At 34.3% G+C, this 22,386-nt stretch overlaps 1 protein-coding gene across 1 annotated transcript in view; it reads left to right on the forward strand.

Moving 5' to 3' along the window:
* Positions 1-741: 741 nt before the first annotated feature.
* LOC113466835 overlaps positions 742-22,386 on the forward strand; it is a 64,061-nt gene continuing 42,416 nt past the window's right edge. The window contains exons 1-2 of the mRNA XM_026822551.1: positions 742-779; positions 14,693-15,253. Coding sequence (XP_026678352.1) covers positions 14,845-15,253 — 409 coding nt within the window. The 5' untranslated portion in view covers positions 742-779; positions 14,693-14,844. The remainder of the gene's footprint in view (positions 780-14,692; positions 15,254-22,386) is intronic.

Here is a 22,386-nt window from a genome sequence, read left to right on the forward strand (position 1 = left end):
TTCATACAATATTTTTAATTTAATTTTTTGAAACTATTGTTCTAAAATTTTATTACTTTTTTTTAGAATAATTTCGGTAATTAAATTTTTGATTACTTATGTTAATAATTTCTAAAATAGGAATTAATTGCTCCGGTAATTTTTTAGAAAGACCCTATTTTTTCGACCTCGACGTGTTTTACTTAAAATATTTTTAATTTAATTTTTTGAAACTATTGTTCTAAAATTTTATTACTTTTTTTAGGATAATTTTGGTAATTGAATTTTTGAATACTTATGTTAATAATTTCTAAAATAGGAATTAATTGCTCCGGTAATTTTTTAGAAAGACCCTATTTTTTTCGACCTCGACGTGTTTTACTATTTCGGTAGGCATTTAAAATAACAATCAATTAGTTATTAATTAATAATAAATAAATTGATAATTTTCAATAAATAAAAGGTAGGCATTTAAAATAACAATCAATTAGTTATTAATTAATAGTAAATAAATTGATAATTTTCAATAAATAAAAGAAAATTTGAACCATAACATTTTTGGTGAATTTATCAATTTTTTAACGTGAATCTCTTGATCTATTTTAAACATCGAAAAAATCAAGATAAACTTGATTTTCCGTGTTTTTTTAAAAAAATCTGTTTCTGCCTATACGTTATTTTATTAATTTCTCAAAGTGCTATTTGAGTTATTTATCAATTTGGAAAACTATCCCTTGGACTTCATTGGCTATCCACAAAAGGATCATTTTGTCATCCACTGACCTTGAACCGAAATAAAGGTAAGAATTTTTGGCTAAAAAGATCCTGGTTAAGTGGAAGAGGTCGACTTGAAAATTACCCCCGGTTGGTTGTTTCAATATCATTGAAACTTACTTATCTTTATATTAATTTATACTTGTTTTGTTTTAATCAAACCAAAAGACCCAAATTTATTCTCTTTCTCGTGAGGACAATTGAGTAGCTACTTTAATCGAGTAGCGACCAGTGGCGACATCACCAGTGTAAAAAGATTATTGAAACATGGAAATTGACTGCAAAGGAGGCTTTTAGTAATGCTGTGATAGCCACAAAAGTTGTGAAAAGGCTCTGCTTTAACACAAATAACTTCACGATAAACACTGCACGGGAATTTTGACATCTCCACTATTCCTATATGAATATTCTTATCAGTGGAGATGCCAAAACTCCCAATATGGAAATTGACTGCAAAGGAGGCACTTAGTAATGCTGTGATAGCCACAAAAGTTGTGAAAAGGCTCTGCTTTTAACACAAATGACTTCACGATAAACACTGCACGGGAATTTTGACATCTCCACTATTCCTATATGAATATTCTTATCAGTGGAGATGCCAAAACTCCCAAACAAAGTTTTACATACTTCAGATAGATCGGTACTTGGAAATGAGCTTCGATTGATATTGGACACATTTCGAATTTTCGATTGATATTGGATTTGATTGATATTAGAACACAAATAACTTCACGATAAATATTGCATGGGAATTTTGACATCTCCACTATTCCTATGAATATTCTTATCAGTGGAGATGCCAAAACTCCCAAATGAAGTTTTACCTCAGATAGATCGGTACTTGGAAATGAGCTTCGATTGATATTGGACACATTTCGAATTTTCGATTGATATTGGATTTGATTGATATTAGCTATAATGTCAGTAAAAACATCACATCCACTAATAATTTACCTACATAACGTATTCGTTACTGTTACTCGAACCCGAGGTCCCTGGGTTGCAAGACCAATGGTCAATGTTCTACCACGTGAGTATTTTGGGGTATGAGCAATTACCCATAAACAGCCAAATTAGGTAGGTATATTTCATGTAAGATTTGTATGTGCCTAAGTCTTTTTATCTAAAAGTAGATAGCTATCACCATACACCATCTTTTAAACATTCTATTTTACCTAAGAAGGAATTATTCAGTTGCTCAATAACAAAAATCATAAGAAGATAATTATAAATTTCTTTAATTGCCTAAGATTGTAAAAATTCCTGCTCACATAGTTAATTTCTTTAATTACTAGAGAACGCTTATCAGAGAGAGAATATTTATCAAACATGTTTTTGATTAATTTGATTAAAACGATTGTGAAATATTGAATTTTAAAATATGGTAGTCCTTTAGGAAGGGAAATTCAGGCTAGTCTACTCCCTGTTTAACGTCCCCCAGCCAGACCGCTAATATTTATCATTAGTTACACCCTATTTATTACTCCTACCTATTTCCTTTTCCTCTGTCTCCTTACCCACTTATCCCCGTTTTCTTTGCCTTCTATTTCATTTTCCTCTTTCAATCCACTTTCTCATTCTTCCCTCCAAATTTCCAATGGAAGGTCACCTCTAATAAAAGGGTTGTCATTTGTCGAGACCTCATGAGTAATGACTTTTTGACATTCGTCTGGGGTTTGAAAACTCATGTCATTCGAAGGTAAAATATAGCTTTCTAGACCTGTGAGGTACCTAATCCAAGGGAAATAAATGATATCCAGATAATATACCTATTGCCTACCTAATACCTGGAATTTCTAGCTGGAAACTTGATAACTTCGAGTTTTCTTTGACCAACCTCAGTGGTGTAGTTGTTAGTGCGCTGGATTCTGGATCTGGAGGTTGGTGGTTCGGGTCCAAGTCATGTCAGAAAATTTAGAGTAGTGAATTGCCAGGGGAACGATGTTTTGTGTATACCTTGTTTATCCTGCCCGAATGAGACTAAAAAGTCCCTTTACCCCAGCAGTCTAAACAAGGTCTCGTTTATTTTATGGGTTTAATATTGTACAATACCTACATACCGTATTCGTTACTGTTACTCGAACCCGAGGTCCCTGGGTTACAAGACCAATGGTCAATGTTCTACCACGTGAGTATTTTGGGCTATGAGCAATTACCCTTAAACAGCCAAAGTAGGTAGGTATATTTCATGTAAGATTTGTATGTTGTCTTTTTATTTAAAAGTAGATAGGTATCACCATACAGATTCAACACTTACCTATTTAAATCCATTCTTTGTCTTTTAAACATTCTATTTTACCTAAGAAGGAATTATTTAGTTGCTCAATAACAAAAATCATAAGAAGATGATTATAAAATTATTTAATTGCCTAAGATTGTAAAAATTCCTGCTCACATAGTTAATTACTTTAATTAAGTATTTATCAGAGAGAGAATATTTATCAAACATGTTTTTGATTAAAACGATTGTGAAATATTGAATTTTAAAATATGGTAGTCCTCAAAAGCTGAGACTCTGAGACTACTTGTATTTGCTTACTGTTTTATCAAGTAAGAGATTAAAATATTACATACCTACTACTCATCAATTAAGTACCTACCTAATAATTTTATTTCAGAGAATTCAGAGGTATTTATGTACTTAATAACCTTTGTTAAATCCTATACAATTTGGTTTGTTTATTTACCTGTCCGTCTCCGATTAATATTTGGTACTATCCTAATATAAATTATAATTATATAAAGAAGGGTTGTTCGCCATCAATCGATGTTGGTGGATATCGCCTGTAAAATGGTTCGATTAGTGGAGATGACAAAAATCCCGCACTATTTTTCCTCCAAAATCCTTTGAGCTTCCCTATTTTATATGAGTTCAAATCGTTCGACTTTGGTCTACTGGAGTGTACAGTAGACTCAGTTTAAGGTGTAAGGAGGAACGTTTGTAACAGTAATAATAATGACTGAAGTAGAATACCTTGTTTATTCTGCCCGAATAAGATTGAAAAGTCCTTTTACCCCAGCAGTCTAAATAATTTCTCGTACCTATATTTGATAAGTTATGACCTAAAACCCTATCAATTTTAACTCGTCTTGTTCCCAATACGAGTACCTTTTTTTTTTATCATTTTCTGATATAATTCAGAGACTTTTGAGAAAATGCTTCGAGCCACCGGAAGCCCAAAGAAGTTCCCACAAAACATCTCTTCCACCAATATTCCTGAACAATATTCAATGCTCAAAATGCTTCGAGCCACCGGAAGCCCAAAGAAGTTCCCACAAAACATCTCTTCCACCAATATTCCTGAACAATATTCAATGCTCCATCTTTACATTCACCATCAAATATATCATCTTCCATCAAACATCATCTAATCTGTTTTTCCCAAGCACACACATGATATCTAACTTTTCTTTTGGGAAAATCTTTGCGTTAAACATTTTTTCCCCCTTCTTGCCTCCCTCGGAAAATGTCAAAATTATTTTTTGTTTCATCAATCTTAAAGGACATTAAAAACTTTTCCTCCCTTTCCCATCTTCTGGATACTCTCCCTTCTCCCAAATTCTCTCTCATCTTGGGTTTTTTTCCCCATTTTGTATCGTCCTTTCTTTCCCCCTTCCATTTCGTCCCTTCTGAACATATTCTTCGTGAGTAAATTTTTACAAATTCCCCCTTCTTGCCTCCCTTGGAAAATGTCAAAATTATTTTTTGTTTCATCAATCTTAAAGGACATTAAAAACTTTTCCTCCCTTACCCATCTTCTGGATTCTCTCCCTTCTCCCAAATTCTCTCTCATCTTGGGTTTTTTCCCCATTTTGTATCGTCCTTTCTTTCCCCCTTCCATTTCGTCCCTTCTGAACATATTCTTCGTGAGTAAATTTTTACAAATTCGTCAAAATTATTTTTTGTTTCATCAATCTTAAAGGACATTAAAAACTTTTCCTTCCTTTCCCTTCTCCCAAATTCTCTCTCATCTTGGGTTTTTTTCCCATTTTGTATCGTCCTTTTCCCCTTCCATTTCGTCCCTTCTGAACATATTCTTCGTGAGTAAATTTTTACAAATTTCCTTCTTCTCTTCTTCTTCTTCTTGTTCATCTCCTTCTTCGTTTTTTGTTTACTTTAATTTTCTTCTAATATCTCTAAGTACATTTTTTTTTCTACCTTCTTGTTTCTTCAAATTATTTATTGAGTTTGATGAACACCGTCGCCCGTTAAGCTCCTAATATTTCCATCTCTCTTGTGTATATTGATGTACTTTTTTTTCGTCAGTTTATTAAGATAAATAAGGAATACCTTACGCGTGTATTAGAATTGTAGATTGATTATCTGGAGAGTGGGAAAAGTGTTCGAAATGAAGTCTTGATTGATTGGTCTAAAGTTACAAGTTACCTTTTTGTTTTACGCAACAGCTACAGTAGGCAGGTAGACAGTGTAGACACGCATATGGACGTGGAATCTTAACTCGATTTTGGGTCTTCCAATTTTGTCAAATCAGTTTGTATTCAATTTTTACATGAATCACTTTTTTGTGCAAAGACATTGTGACCTTAGATAAATGATAGTTTTTACATATCCGCTAATAAGTGTAAAAAGATATACCTCAACTAAACAACAAAATGTCCAACAACTTTTATAGATAGGACATTCTCCTAAAAACTATCCATATACAGGGTTGAAGCAGAAGTATCGTTAAAAATATACCGGGTGATACCAAAATGACGTCATCAACAAACCAGCCCCTCAATTCCTGTTCGGACGACGAGGAGAACATCAACATCGAAGAGAACTCCGGAGACGAATCAGATCATAGCCGACTCCATGAATCCGATCACAGCCGACTCCATCCCGAACACACCCGAATCATTCACGAAGAAAGTGACGTCACGGAAGGACAAACCAGCCCCTCAATTCGTGTTCGGACGACGAGGAGAACATCAACATCGAAGAGAACTCCGGAGACGAATCCGATCATAGCCGACTCCATGAATCCGATCACAGCCGACTCCATCCCGAACACACCCGAATCATTCACGAAGAGAGTGACGTCACGGAAGACGATTACGAAATCTACTCGAACGAAAAGGAGAATAAAACGGATAACGAAGAAGATGCATTGAGTATGCGAAGCGATGACGTACGAAGTGACACGAGTAGTGATTACGCCAACAAATATAAATCCACCACTCTAGTAGACACAAGCCTCCCTTTTAGCATCTCTAGGCTGCTAGCTAATAACAACAATAGTCACTCGTTTTCGGCGGCAAATATAATTAAAGTACCTGCACACAAGCCGTCTATTATAACGTCTAGTGGCGGCCTAGCGTCCACCAATACATCTACAATGGCGACAACTATGCTGTCGAATAGTTTGCATCAGCACTTTTCGCCGTGGCTGCACGCGATAGATCCGACCAATATTCTGCACCGGAATGCCGCCGTGGCTGCGTTTGCCTCGCAGGTTGTCAAGGATAGACTAACAGGTAAGAAGAGAATAGTATAATACGTAATAGGTATAGAATAGAATATACCTTGTTTATCCTGACCGAATGAGACTAAAAAGTCCCTTTACCCCAGCAGTTCTTGAAATTAGGACGAAGGACTCTCTTTAGCCCTCTGTTGCCATCCAAAGGGACAATGCTACCACATGTGTGTCCTGGTTACACTGTCGTTGTCATAAAAACACTCGTTTTTTAGTTGTCTTTATAGGGTGTGATAGAAAATAAATTTACATTTTCATCTTCTAATTTTATTCTTCTTCTATTTTTATTTTACTCCTTTCTCAATTTTCTTCATATTCTTTTTCCTCATCTTTATCTCCTGCTTTTTTTTTCATCTCCATCTGCAGGTATTTTGTATCTTCTCCTCCAGTCTTCTTATCCTTCTTTTTCTTCAACAAAAATCGCAATTGGGAAACAAAAAACTGGTCTCTTTTTGAATTCCCAAATACACTTTTTGCATTTTCCTCCAGTCTGATTCTGACAGGTACTATTTTATTACTTTCTATTTTTATTCTATGTACCTACCTACACATCGTTACACATTGACGAATTTATTTAAATCAAATCAAATCAAAGTTTATTTAACACCACAAACACGAAATTTAATACCTTTATTTAATGGAGGAGTAGCTAGGTTGTTAAATAATCACCCAGTATATTTATCGTTTATCGTTATGAATATAAAGGATTAATGAGGTGTAGTTAAAGAGACTCATAAAAAGAAATTCAGGAGCAAAAACATGTTCACATATTTAGGCAGGTATTTTTATTGATTTTTCTGAAACCGACAAAGACTTCATCATTCTCCACAAAGTTAGATAAAAATATACCTAGTCTACAAAAAATTCGCTAAAAATTACGTATAAAAAGTGTGTCTTTCATAAATATCATTATATCACCATCTGTTTGGACTATTTGGTTGGTGCCCGGGTGCCGTAAAATAGAGGTACATACATACATATCCTAAGTCGTTCTGTTTGGTGGAACAGGTCGACTATTCACAAAACCTCTCCACAAGTTCTATCATTGAATTTTTGTTGGTTTTCAATGAGACTGGGATTTTGATTTCTTTTGATGATATCTTTGTTGATTTGATCATTCCATCTCAGTCGTGGTCTACCTTGCTTTCTGGTTCCTTCTATACTCATTCTGGAAGTATTAAAATAGAGGTACCTATATAAGTAAAATAGAATTAGAGGGAACTTACGTAAAATAGAGGGAATTCAAGTTCCCTCTAACCTACTTATTGTACCTACGAGTACTGTAGGTATAGGCACTAGGTACTAAGGTCTTCTCGTCACGAGAACGAACTTCATCTGTTTAGGACAAAATCTGCTCGGGGCGGGAATCGAACCCTACCTAGGCTGGGAGCTGACAAACCTGTTGTTTTTACAGAATACTCCCGGACTTAGTGGAAGCATAATATTTTTATGAACGTTTTCAAAATAACGTCCTATTTATCTTGCTCCTTCAGCCCTCTTTGTCTCTCCCCTTCATACATTCTGTAGGAGAGAGAGAGAGAGAGAGAGAGAGAGAGAGAGAGAGAGAGAGAGAGAGAGAGCTTCGATCTGCCTAGGACGTGTTTTGTTCTTATTGGATAGTTAGAACTTATCAGTTATCAGCTAGACTACTTTTAGGCATAGCTCTCAGCTTCTCTTAAGTGTTCTACAACTTATGGAGGTTGAATGTACTCTAAATTCCACCAAGAGGAATTTGTCGAATGAGACGTGGAAAATAATTGATAAAATAAATTGATTATTGTCTAAAAAGGCCTCAATAGTTGCGGAAAAAATGCCTTTTGCAGCTCACTCGTAGGTACTGTTTTAAGGTGTGTCACACTGTGTCAGCAACCAGGGTTATTCTATAAGCTGATGTGTAACTTAACACTGTGTATCTGTGTAAGTTTAAGCTAATAGGGAATATTTCGGGTTCCTTTTAATTTTAAACCTGGCACCCGCTTTAAACACCCAACAGCTTCAACCTTATATTTTTTAACTTTTTCATTTTCGAAAAAAATTCCGGGGGAAAAAAGTTCTAAATAAAAAATTATGAACAAAAAATGCTTGATGGGTTTTTGTATTATTAAAAACACTCTGTGTTGTTTTGTCCTCTTCGGGATTCGAAGGCCGAAAAAGCCCCGCTCTGTTATCTTGCCTTGTAAGCGCTAGGTAGGGGGTTCGATTCCCTAGCTCGGAGCGAACTTTATCCTAAACAGATAAGGTTTTTCTCGGATTTTTCTTATCCTATCAAAAAACCTCTTCAAAAAGAGGAAAATTAAAAATCTTTTAGGCAGATCATTTCGGTCGTTCATTTAGGTATACCACAGGTTTTCCCCGATTTAAGGTGTCCCTACAGACATGTTTCTTTTTCGATCGGACTGAAATTCAAACAAGCTGAAATTCAATATTCAAATGGACTGAAATTCAAAATTCAAATGGACTGAAGAGCTTTTTGAAAAAGACAATAACAAAAATAACAACCAGCACCTTCGCCATATTTTTTTTTTTCATACCTTTGGCTTGCATGGCAACTATGTTATAAATTTTTAAGTGAATGTTAATAGGAGGGGAAATGAACCCCGAATTGAAGGGAGGAGAGGGGAGAGTATAAAGGAAGAAGAAGAAGAAGAAGAAGAAGAAGAAGAAGAAGAAGAAGAAGAAGGGAAAGGACAAGAGGGAGAGAGAGACCTTTCGGGGGAGAAAGAAAGAGGCAGTGGAATGGAGAGAGAGAGAGAGAGAGAGAGAGAGAGAGAGAGAGAGAGAGAGAGAGAGAGATCTCTCTCTCGGAGAACAATGAAGTGAAATTTAACAAATTGCTCGCCACATAAAATCCGGGGAAGTTTATCTTTTCAAGCTCTCAACCCTTCGGGATTATTGGAGGAATTTTTGGGGAACTAGTGGATATATTTTTGGAGATTTGTGAAATCCAGATTCCTCAGAGTTCTTTTGAGCTTGAGGTTTTGTTCTTTTTTGGCCTACATCTTCGAGCTGCCTTAGGACGAGTTTCGTTCTTATTGGAAGTTGGAACTCATCGGCTAGGCTACTTTTAGGCATAGCTCTCGGATTCTTTTGAGTGTTCTAGAACTTAAGAGGTGGAGGTTTTGTGTACCCTAAATTCCAACAAGAAGAAGTTGATGAATGAAGAGAGGTGAATTATTGTCTAAAAGAGGCCCTAATTTTTGCAGAAAAAAATACCTTTTGGATCTCTCTCGTACTGTTTTACGAGTTTGTATCAGCAACCTGGCTTTTTCTACAGGCTGATCTGTGAGCTTATAACCTAATAGGAGTAATAGGGAATATTTAGGGTTCCTTTTAATTTTAAACCTGGCACCCGTTTTAAACCTTACGCTTTAAACACCCAACAGCTTCAACCTTATATTTTTTAACTTTTTCATTTTCGAAAAAAATTCCGGGAGAAAAAAGTTCTAAATAAAAAATTATGAACAAAAAATGCTTGATGGCTTTTTGTATTATTAAACACACTCTGTGTTGTTTTGTCCTCTTCGGGATTCGAAGGCCGAAAAAGCCCAGCTCTGTTATCTTGCCTTGTAAGCGCTAGGTAGGGGGTTCGATTCCCTAGCTCGGAGCGAACTTTATCCTAAACAGATAAGGTTTTTCTCGGATTTTTCTTATCCTATCAAAAAACCTCTTCAAAAAGAGGAAAATTAAAAATCTTTTAGGTAGATCATTTCGGTCGTTCATTTAGCTATACCACAGGTTATCCCTGATATAGGGTGTCCCTACAGAAATGTCTCTTTTTCAATCGGAGTGAAATTCAAACAGGCAGAAATTCAATATTCAAACGGACTGAAATTCAAATGGACTGAAGAGCTTTTTGAAAAAGACAATAACAAAAATAACAACCAGCACCTTCGCCATTTTTTTTTTTTTTTTTTTTTTTTATCCTTTTGCTTTCCGAAGAAGCATTCATTAGTGGCAATGCTTTTTTTCACCTACTCGTTACTTTTCTATCGGATTTTTTTTTTTTTTTTTTTTTTTTTTTTTATAGGAGGGGAGAATGAACCCCGAATTGAAGGGAGGAGAGGGGAGAGGTATAAAGGAAGAAGAAGAAGAAGAAGAAGAAGAAGAAGAAGAAGGGAAAGGACAAGAGAGAGAGAGAGAGAGACCATTCGGGGGAGAAAGAAAGAGGCAGTGAAATGGAGAGAGAGAGAGAGAGAGGAAGGGAGTGAGAGAGGGGAAAAGAGAAGAGGGAGATGGGAGAGGTAGAGGGAGAGAGAGAGATAGGGAGAGTGGTGAACAGGGAGTGAGAGAGGGGAAGAGGGAGAGGCCATTCGAAAGGAAAGAGGGAGAAAAAAAAGAGGAAGGGAAAGGGGAGAGAAAGACAGAGACAGTATGATGAATAGTGGAAAAGATGAAGAGGGAGGGAGAGAAAGGGAAAGGGATTAATCGTCTTCACCTCTACACCACCAAAGCCAATAGTGGATTCTTTATTTAGATTTTTCACTGTCACCTAAGGACCAGACTATAGTTTATAGATAACATGAACTTGATCCAAAGATCACCACAATAATTCTACAACGAGATCTAAACCAAAAGAGGTTTATGACGTGACGTCTGAGATCAAGACTGATTCTTAGATCAGGTTTCAATGTCTAGTAGGTATATTAGAGAGGGGAAAAGAGAAGATCCTAATATACATAGCTATCTATATAATATTATCTATATAATATCTAACATGTTATGTAGATTGTAGATAGGAACCTATAATATACTGGTTGTATACATACATAATCATTAATAGCATAATATACATACACATACATAATATAAATATTTTAATATACCCATAGACCTTATATTAGGAAGAGAGATGTGGAGCTCTTATTTGAAGACTTGAAGGATATTTGGGAGATAAATAATGGTTTATTCTTTCCTTATGTTCAAATTTCCTCTCCCCTTTCTCCCATTCTTCCTTCTCCTCCTCCTTCCTTTCCCGGTTCTCCTCCTTTTATTCTACTCATCCACCTCTTTTTGCTCCTACCTCTTCCTCATATCCTCTTTCTCCTCTTCCTTTTGTATCACCTCATCTTCCTCCCTTTCCCTTTACTTCTCCTCCACTCACTTCTTCTTCTTCTCGTACTCCAGGTACTTCTTCTTCTTCTTCTTCTTCTTCTTCTTCTTCTTCTTCTTCTTCTTCTTCTTCTTCTTCTTCTTCTTCTTCTTCTTGCTTCTTCTTCTTCTTCTTCTTCTTCTTCTTCTTCTTCTTCTTCTTCTTCTTCTTCTTCTTCTTCTTCTTCTTCTTCTCCTCCTCCTCCTCCTCCTCCTCCAGTTTCTTCTTCATCTTCTTCTTCTTATTATTATTATTATTTTCCTTCTTCTTCTTCTCCTCCTCCAGTTTCTTCTTCTTCTTCTTCTTCTTCTTTTTATTTTTCTTCTTCTTAATCTTCTTCTTCTTATTTTCCTTCTTCTTCCTCTTCTTCTCCTCCTCCTTCTTCTTCCTCTTCTTCTTCTTATTCTTTTCCTTCTTCTCTCCTCCCTCCTCACCTCCTCATTCTCTCTCAATATTTCTTCTCAATAAAGTTATCTCAAACTCTACAAGAAAATTAGCTTGGTAGGTAACTGGGCTGGCTCACCTGCCATGTAAGCGCTAGGTTCGATATTTGCCCAGGGCGAACTTTAACAGATAAGATTTGTTCTTTGAACTGGTGGCTTTCTCCCATCCTGTCTTCCTTCTCTCATCATTTTCGGGATAAGACCTCAGCAGTTACAGTTCCCTCTGTCAAACCTCTTCAAAAAATAGAACAAAGATGTGCAAGTTTGTTTTCTAGCTTTCTTTTATGACAGGTTTCTTCTGAAGGAGCTCTTTCAGCCAACCAGTAATAGTTGTAAAAAGGATTTTTCTTCTAGTTCTTCTTCTTTTTCTCCTTCTTCTTCTTCTCCTCCTTCTACCTCCTTCTTCGTCTTTTTCTTCCCTTTTCATGGCGTGTCTTGTCATCAACGTTGTCCATTTCCAGCCGTCCCAAATTGCCCTGTCAAAACTCAACAAACCCGTAGTTCAAACCCCACGGGACAAAACAGTCCCACATCCTCTCCCTAATAGCTTGCCTTTTATCTTTATCAGGCTACTTAAAATAATAAATCTACTGGCCATCATAATAAACAATAATAGCCAACGCGATAAAAATACTAGCCAGTAGCCCGAGCGTTATATACCAACCTGAGAAAAAAAACAATCCGGTAGTTGCTGTCAGTTCTACCAACCCACTCGATCACTAGATTTAATTTCCAACTGCATTTATTTATCAAATAAGTACTTGGGGACCGTGCAAATAGTGATATATCATTATGTACCTATTTTTTTATATGTATGTACATAACTATGTAAATAATTTCCGTACGTACGATTTAATGTGTCTTTTATAAGTCTATATTATAGCTGTGTATATACGAGTAGTTGTTTATATGGTTTATGATTATGATAGAGCTATGTATTTATTTACTTTTATATGGTTTATGATATATCAATGTATTTACTTTTGTATGTAAATAATTTCTGTACGTACGATTTTATGTATCCTTTATATGGTCTTTAAGTTTGTATTATATCTAATATGTATTTGTTTCTATGGTTTACGATTATGATATATGTATGTATTTACTTTTATATGTAACTAGTTTCCGAACGTATGATTATTTCATGTGTTTATATTATTCATTTTTCTATGCTGTACATATGTATGTATATAATAGTTATGTATATTTTTACATGTTTCATGATACAGCTATGTATTATTCTTTGATTCTTGATATATCTTGTATGTTGTATGTATGTATGTATGTATGTATGTATGTATGTATGTATGTATGTATGTATGTATGTATGTATGTATGTATGGTATTTAGCTATTATAAGTAGGTAGTCATACTCGGTGCATGCTTTATGCAGTCGGTATGGCGTGTATGTAAAACAGTGGGTATTTATCATTTCTGACCGGAGAATACAGGATTCCCCCGACCGAACTGTTCAAACTGGGTATTAAACTGAAATGAATAGTCAAAGTGGATATGAAAATGGATTAAACCTACCAATTAAAATTAATTAAAAGACAAAGTAGCGATTAAAATAACTGAAGGATTCCCTGACCGATTGTACAAACTGGGTATTAAACTGAAACGAATAGTCAAAGTAGATATTGAATTAAAAGTCGAAGTAGCGATTAAAAAGGACCGAATAGCGAATAGTACAAACTAGGTATTAACTGGTCAAAGTAATTAAAATGCACTTCAGGAAATGGGTCTCTACATTGTCTGCAGTCTACAATTTGTGCAATTTTATCAATTTTGCCATTTAGGTATACTATGTTGTATTTGTATTATTAGCTTCTATCTATGTCATTTGGACGATATTGTCTAGTTGTCTACTCTGTGATTTGAACAATATGGCCATTAGTACCCACTACATATTTTGTATGAGTACCAAACATCATCTAATCTGTTTTTCCCAAGCACACACATGATATCTAACTTTTCTTTTGGGAAAATCTTTGCGTTAAACATTTTTTCCCCCTTCTTGCCTCCCTCGGAAAATGTCAAAATTATTTTTTGTTTCATCAATCTTAAAGGACATTAAAAACTTTTCCTCCCTTTCCCATCTTCTGGATACTCTCCCTTCTCCCAAATTCTCTCTCATCTTGGGTTTTTTTCCCCATTTTGTATCGTCCTTTCTTTCCCCCTTCCATTTCGTCCCTTCTGAACATATTCTTCGTGAGTAAATTTTTACAAATTTCCTTCTTCTCTTCTTCTTGTTCATCTCCTTCTTCGTTTTTTGTTTACTTTACTTTTCTTCTAATATCTCTAAGTACATTTTTTTTCTACCTTCTTGTTTCTTCATATTATTTATTGAGTTTGATGAACACCGTCGCCCGCTAAGCTCCTAATATTTCCATCTCTCTTGTGTAGGTATATTGATGTACTTTTTTTTCTCATCAGTTTATTAAGATAAATAAGGAATATACTTACGCGTGTATTAGAATTGCAGATTGATTATCTGGAGAGTGGGAAAATGTTCAAAATGAAGTCTTGATTGATTGGTCTAAAGTTACAAGTTACCTTTTTGTTTTACGCAACAGGTAGGTACAGTAGGCAGGTAGACAGTGTAGACACCCATATGGACGTGGAATCTTAACTCGATTTTGGGTCTTCCAATTTTGTCAAATCTGTTTGTATTCAATTTTTACATGAATCACTTTTTTGTGCAAAGACATTGTGAACTTAGATAAATGATAGTTTTGACATATCCACTAATAAGTGTAAAAAAGATATACCTAGGTACATACTTTTTTTTACGTACAGTAGACATTGTTACGTTTTCATTGATTAATATCGCTAGGTAGATAGCAATTTCTTGTATCGATTATGTTCTATGTTTTTTCCCCCTACAAATCTATTTATCTAATTTTGTTTTTCTATTTCCTTTGTTTCAGATCTCATCTTCAATGATCATCCTAATATTCAAGGAGTTCAACTAAACAACAAAATGTCCAACAACTTTTATAGATAGGACATTCTCCTAAAAACTATCCATATACAGGGTTGAAGCAGAAGTATCGTTAAAAATATACCGGGTGATACCAAAATGACGTCATCGACAAACCAGCCCCTCAATTCGTGTTCGGACGACGAGGAGAACATCAACATCGAAGAGAACTCCGGAGACGAATCCGATCATAGCCGACTCCATGAATCCGATCACAGCCGACTCCATCCCGAACACACCCGAATCATTCACGAAGAAAGTGACGTCACGGAAGACGATTACGAAATCTACTCGAACGAAAAGGAGAATAAAACGGATAACGAAGAGGATGCGTTGAGTATGCGAAGCGATGATGTACGAAGTGACACGAGTAGTGATTACGCCAACAAATACAAATCCACCACTCTAGTAGACACAAGCCTCCCTTTTAGCATCTCTAGGCTGCTAGCCAATAACAACAATAGTCACTCGTTTTCGGCGGCAAATATAATCTTGGTGGATATCGCCTGTAAAATGGTTCGATTAGTGGAGATGACAAAAATCCCGCACTATTTTTTCCTCCAAAATCCTTTGAACTTCCTTATTTTATATGAGTTCCAATCGTTCGACTTTGGTCTTCTGTAAGTGTACAGTCTACTGTAAGTGTAAGTGTACAGTAGACCCAGTAAGGTGTAAGGAGGAACGTTTGTAACAGTAATAATAATAATAATAACTGAAGTAGAATACAAAATACCTTGTATATTCTGCCCGAATAAGATTGAAAAGTCCTTTTACCCCAGCAGTCTAAATAATTTCTCGTATATTTGATAAGTTGTGACGTTTAGTTGAACTCCTTGAATATTAGGATGATCATTGAAGATGAGATCTGAAACAAAGGAAATAGAAAAACAAAATTAGATAAATAGAATCTATTTATAGGGGGATTTGTAGGGGGAAAAAACATAGAACATAATCGATACAAGAAATTGCTATCTACCTAGCGATATTAATCAATGAAAACGTAACAATGTCTACTGTACGTAAAAAAAAGTATGTACCTAGGTATATCTGTTTAGTTGAACTCCTTGAATATTAGGATGATCATTGAAGATGAGATCTGAAACAAAGGAAATAGAAAAACAAAATTAGATAAATAGATTTGTAGGGGGAAAAAAACATAAAACATAATCGATACAAGAAATTGCTGTCTAGCGATATTAATCAATGAAAGGTAACAATGTCTACTGTACGTAAAAAAAAAAATGTAGGTATATCTTTTTACACTTATTAGTGGATATGTCAAAACTATCATTTATCTAAGTTCACAATGTCTTTGCACAAAAAAGTGATTCATGTAAAAATTGAATACAAACAGATTTGACAAAATTGGAAGACCCAAAATCGAGTTAAGATTCCACGTCCATATGGGTGTCTACACTGTCTACCTGCCTACTGTACCACTACTCTAAATTTTCTGACATGACTTGGACCCGAACCACCAACCTCCAGATCCAGAATCCACTAACAACTACACCACTGAGGTTGGTTAAAGAAAACTCAAAGTTATCAAGTTTCCAGCTAGAATTTCCAGGTATTAAGTAGGCAATAGGTATATTATCTGGATATCATTTATTTCCCTTGGATTAGGTACCTCATATGCTGCCTACTGTACCTGTTGCGTAAAACAAAAAGGTAACTTGTAACTTTAGACCAATCAATCAAGACTTCATTTTGAACATTTTCCCACTCTCCAGATAATCAATCTGCAATTCTAATACACGCGTAAGTATATTCCTTATTTATCTTAATAAACTGATGAGAAAAAAAAGTACATCAATATACACAAGAGAGATGGAAATATTAGGAGCTTAACGGGCGACGGTGTTCATCAAACTCAATAAATAATATGAAGAAACAAGAAGGTAGAAAAAAAATGTACTTAGAGATATTAGAAGAAAAGTAAAGTAAACAAAAAACGAAGAAGGAGATGAACTGCAAGACTGCTAGGGTGCAAAGACATGGACTACAAGATTTGTTTAAGTCCGTCTGAAGTGATATCAGTGCATATAATGCAAAACACTCCCGTAATGCACAGATTAATATGCAACAATATGCAACATGCAAATATTATACAGGGTGCACCCAAATATGCAAATTGTAATAACCGAATTCCCATGGATATTGTTCAATTTATTTATTGCATTTTTTTTTTTTTTTTTTTTAACGCCAGTGGTCATTGTGTATTTTTCGTCGTCATTCAATAATTATTATATCGTTTGCCATTGATGTACAAATGATAGAGTAGACAATATCGACCAAATGGCAAAGTAAGTAGGTACTCTAATTCTAATACAAAACATGGCACAAATAGCAGTACTTCAAACTCTAGTAGATAGGTACCTACTCATACAAAACATGTAGTGGGTACTAATGGCCATATTGTTCAAATCACAGAGTAGACAATATCGTCCAAATGACATATGTAGATAGAAGCTAATACAAATACAACATAGTATACCTAAATGGCAAAATGGATAAAATTGCACACATTGTAGACTGCAGACAATGTAGAGACCCATTTCCTGAAGTGCATTTTAATTACTTTGACCAGTTAATACCCAGTTTGTACTATTCGCTATTCGGTCCTTTTAATCGCTACTTTGACTTTTAATTCAATATCCACTTTGACTATTCGTTTCAGTTTAATACCCAGTTTGTACAATCGGTCAGGGAATCCTTCGGTTATTTTAATCGCTACTTTGTCTTTTAATTCATTTTAATTGGTAGGTACTTTGAGTTTTAATCCATTTTCATATCCACTTTGACTATTCATTTCAGTTTAATACCCAGTTTGAACAGTTCGGTCGGGGGAATCCTGTATTCTCCGGTCAGAAATGATAAATACCCACTGTTTTATATACACGCCATACCGACTGCATAAAGCATGCACCGAGTACAACTACCAACTTATAATAATACATAGCTAAATACAATACGTACATAGATATATCAAGAATCAAAGAATAATACATAGGTAGCTATATCACGAAATATACATAGAATAATACATAGCTGTATCATGAAACATGTAAAAATATACATAACATATTATTTACAGCATAGAAAAATGAATAATATAAACATATGAAATAATCATACGTTCGGAAACTAGTTACATATAAAAGTAAATACATACATATATCATAATCTTAAACCATAGAAACAAATACATAGATATAATACAAACTTAAAGACCATATAAAGGATACATAAAATCGTACGTACAGAAATTATTTACATACAAAAGTAAATACATTGATATATCATAAACCATATAAACAACTACTTGTACACAGCTATAATATAGACTTATAAAAGACACATTAAATCGTACGTACGGAAATTAGTTACATAGTTATGTACATACATATAAAAATATAGGTACATAATGATATATTACTATTTGCACGGTCCCCAAGTACTTATTTGATAAATAAATGCAGTTGGAAATTAAATCTAGTGATCGAGTGGGTTGGTAGAACTGACAGCAACTACCGGATTGTTTTTTTCTCAGGTTGGTAACGCTCAGGCTACTGGCTAGTATTTTTATCGCGTTGGCTATTATTGTTTATTATGATGGCCAGTAGATTTATTATTTTAAGTAGCCTGATAAAGATAAAAGGCAAGCTATTAGGGAGAGGATGTGGGACTGTTCTGTCCCGTGGGGTTTGAACTACGGGTTTGTTGAGTTTTGACAGGGCAATTTGGGACGGCTTGAAATGGACAACGTTGATGACAAGACACGCCATGAAAAGGGAAGAAAAAGACGAAGAAGGGGAGATTTTTACAACTATTACTGGTTGGCTGGAAGAGCTCCTTCAGAAGAAACCTGTCATAAAAGAAAGCTAGGAAACAAACTTGCACATCTTTGTTCTATTTTTTGAAGAGGTTTGATAGAGGGAACTGTAACTGCTGAAGTCTTATCCCGAAAACGATGAGAGAAGGAAGACAGGATGGGAGAAAGCCACACCCGTTCAAAGAACAAATCTTATCTGTTAAAGTTCGCCCTGGGCAAATATCGAACCTAGCGCTTACTTGGCAGGTGAGCCAGCCCAGTTACCTACCAAGCTAATTTTCTTGTAGAGTTTGAGATAACTTTATTGAGAAGAAATATTGAGAGAGAACTACCTATTGAGAGTTTGAGAGAAAAATATCAAAGAATTTGGGAATTGTAGAGTTTGAGATAACTTTATTGAGAAGAAATATTGAGAGAGAACTACCTATTGAGAGTTTGAGAGAAAAATATCAAAGAATTTGAGAGAACTTTCCAAAGAAGTCGAAGAGGCAGTCGGCAAGCAGAATAGAGAAGTGATTGAAAACATACTTACTCCGATGATATACTAGTCCATGTGGGAGTCTCAGATAACACCAAGCCATTAAGAATAGTAATAAACGAGATACTGCTGAAAGTTATGATGGATCAATAAAATATTGAATAACAGAATATTATTTATTATTAGAATAAAATATTGAATATTATACAGAATATTATTTATTAGAGCTGAAAGACAATGGTCATAAATTAGAAATATCACAGGGAAAGGAAAAATCTGTGAATGGAAATGATCGTGAATGGAAATGATCGTAAAAGCAAAAAGTTTGCCTTGATTGTAGAAAAACAAGAGACTGAAAAAATAAAAATAAATTACACATTAGGTATTGTGTATTGAAATTAAATTATTGTTATTTATTATTAGAATAAAATATTGAATATTATACAGAATATTATTTATTAGAGCTGAAAGACAATGGTCATAAATTAGAAATATCATAGGGAAAGGAAAAATCTGTGAATGGAAATGATCGTAAAAGCAAAAAGTTTGCCTTGATTGTAGAAAAACAAGAGACTGAAAAAATAGAAATAAATTACACATTAGGTATTGTGTATTGAAATGAAATTATTATTATTATTTTAAGGAGGTACGCATTATGCAGAATTTACACCCGAAATTTCAAAAGTAAAATTAAAGAACACATCTACACAAAAGTAGATAGCAAAATTAGATAAAAAATTCAGAGCCTGATTACAAGGGAAGTTTTGCCACATTTGCCACAAATCATAAAATTAACAACGGGAGTTTTCAGTTTTGGCATCCCCACTAATCATACAAATTTACTATGGGAGTTTGACATCTCCACCAACATTAAAATGAATAATTTAAATACAATGGAAGTTTTGGCACATCTACCAATCGTAAAATTAACAATGGGAGTTTTGGTATCTCCACTAACAATGTAAAAGTACCTAACAGAGCAGATAGACACCTATTCTCTAGTAAAATTAAAGAACACATCTACACAAAAGTAGATAGCAAAATTAGATAAAAAATTCAGAGCCTGATTACAAGGGAAGTTTTGCCACAAATCATAAAATTAACAACGGGAGTTCTGGCATCCCCACTAATCATACAAATTTACTATGGGAGTTTTGACATATATCCACCAACATTAAAATTAATAATTACAATGGAAGTTTTGGCACATCTACCAATCGTAAAATTAACAATGGGAGTTTTGGCGTCTCCACTAACAATGTAAAAGTAACAAAGCAGATAGACACCTATTCTCTATTTTTTTATCTCTTTTTAAAACAGTTAAAAATACTTATTCTATAGGTAACAATTTATTAAAAATATTAAAACAAAAATTAAATCAGATTTTACCAATTCCATAGGTATTTATCTTGCGAGATTTCTCTTCTCTTCCTTCCTGTTCCTGTTTCTAATCTCAACCAATTTCCATTCAATAATTATTGCGGACTGTTTTTTTTTTTTTTTTTTTTAATTCCAACAAATTTCCTTTAAAAAATTTTTGGGGACTGTTTTTTTTTTTTTTCTTATCAACTAATTGAAAACGTAAAAACACCTATACCTTTAAGTTTTAGGTATTTTATTTAAGTTTTAGGTATTTTATTTCCCTATTTTGCAAAATATTTAGTAATCTTATTTCCCTATTTTGCAAAATATTTAGTAATCTTATTTCCCTATTTTGCAAAATATCAAGACACAAGTGAAATACTCATTCATCATTTAGATATGAGAGACATAAAAAACTATCGGATATTAGAACTATTAAATATGCAACTTTTTTAACCAACTTTTATTTTAATGGCCAAACCAGTTGCTCATGAAAGTTTCTGTCTCTAGATCTGAGGAATATGAAAGAATTCATACGAAGATATCGTTTAGTTGTATTTGGTTTGCTTGTCATAAAAACACTCGATTTTTAGTTGTCTTTACAGGGTAGGTACAATAGAAAATAAATCTCCATTTTCATCTTCTAATTCTTCTTTAATTTCTTCATTATTTTCTCAATTTTGTTCATCTTCTTTTTCCTCATCTTTCTCTTCTGCTGCTTTTTCATCTTCATCTGTAGGTATATTTAGTATCTTCTTCTTCTTCTTTTTTGCAACAAAAATTGCAATTGAAACAAAAGAACTGGGTAGGTATTTTTTGAATTCCCAAATACACTTTTTTGCACTTTTCTTCAGTCGGATTCTGCCAATTTTTTTTTTTTTATTCCACGAAAGTTTAGACGTTGACGAATTTCTTTAATACATAATTGACTAGTTAAATAAACACCCTGTATATATTTATCGTTATGCATATAAAGGATTAATGAGGTGTAGTTAAAGAGACTCATAAAAAGAAATTCAGAAGCAAAAACATGTTCACATATTTAGGCAGGTATTTTTATTGATTTTTCTGAAACCGACAAAGACTTTATCATTCTCCACAAAGTTAGATAAAAATATACCTAGTCTACAAAAAATTCGCTAAAAATTACGTATAAAAAGTGTGTCTTTCATAAATATCATTATATCACCATCTGTTTGGACTATTTGGTTGGTGCCCGGGTGCCGTAAAATAGAGGTACATACATACATATCCTAAGTCGTTCTGTTTGGTGGAACAGGTCGACTATTCACAAAACCTCTCCACCAAGTTCTATCATTAAATTTTTGTTGGTTTTCAATGAGACTGGGATTTTGATTTCTTTTGATGATATCTTTGTTGATTTGATCATTCCATCTCAGTCGTGGTCTACCTTGCTTACTGGTTCCTTCTATATTCATTCTGGAAGTATTAAAATAGAGGTATCTAAGTAAAATAGAATTAGAGGGAACTTACGTAAAATAGAGGGAATTCAAGTTCCCTCTAACCTACTTATTGTACAAGTATTACAAGTATTGTAGGTAGGCATTAGGTACTAAGGTCTTCTCGTCACGAGAACGAACCTCATCTATTTAGGACAAAATCTGCTCGGGGCGGGAATCGAACCCTACCTAGGCTGGGAGCTGACGGACCTGTTGTTTTTACAGGATACTCCTGGATTTAGTGGAAGCATAATATTTTTATGAACGTTTTCAAAATAACGTCCTATTTATCTTGCTCCTTCAGCCCTCTTTCTCTCTCCCCTTCATACATTCTGTAGGAGAGAGAGAGAGATGCTGGCCCTTCTTTTCTGAGGGTGGTAGCGATATTTTTCCTCTCTGTTTTTTTACCTTTAATAATATTTTTTAATAATAAATGTACTTAAGTCAAAAATATAAGTGGAGTAAATCTTTCAAACGTAATACTTGGGAGCTGTATTTTTTTTTTC

The sequence above is a fragment of the Diaphorina citri genome, unplaced genomic scaffold (genome assembly GCF_000475195.1).
Source record: "Diaphorina citri unplaced genomic scaffold, Diaci psyllid genome assembly version 1.1 scaffold341, whole genome shotgun sequence".
NCBI classification, from domain to species: domain Eukaryota; kingdom Metazoa; phylum Arthropoda; class Insecta; order Hemiptera; family Psyllidae; genus Diaphorina; species Diaphorina citri.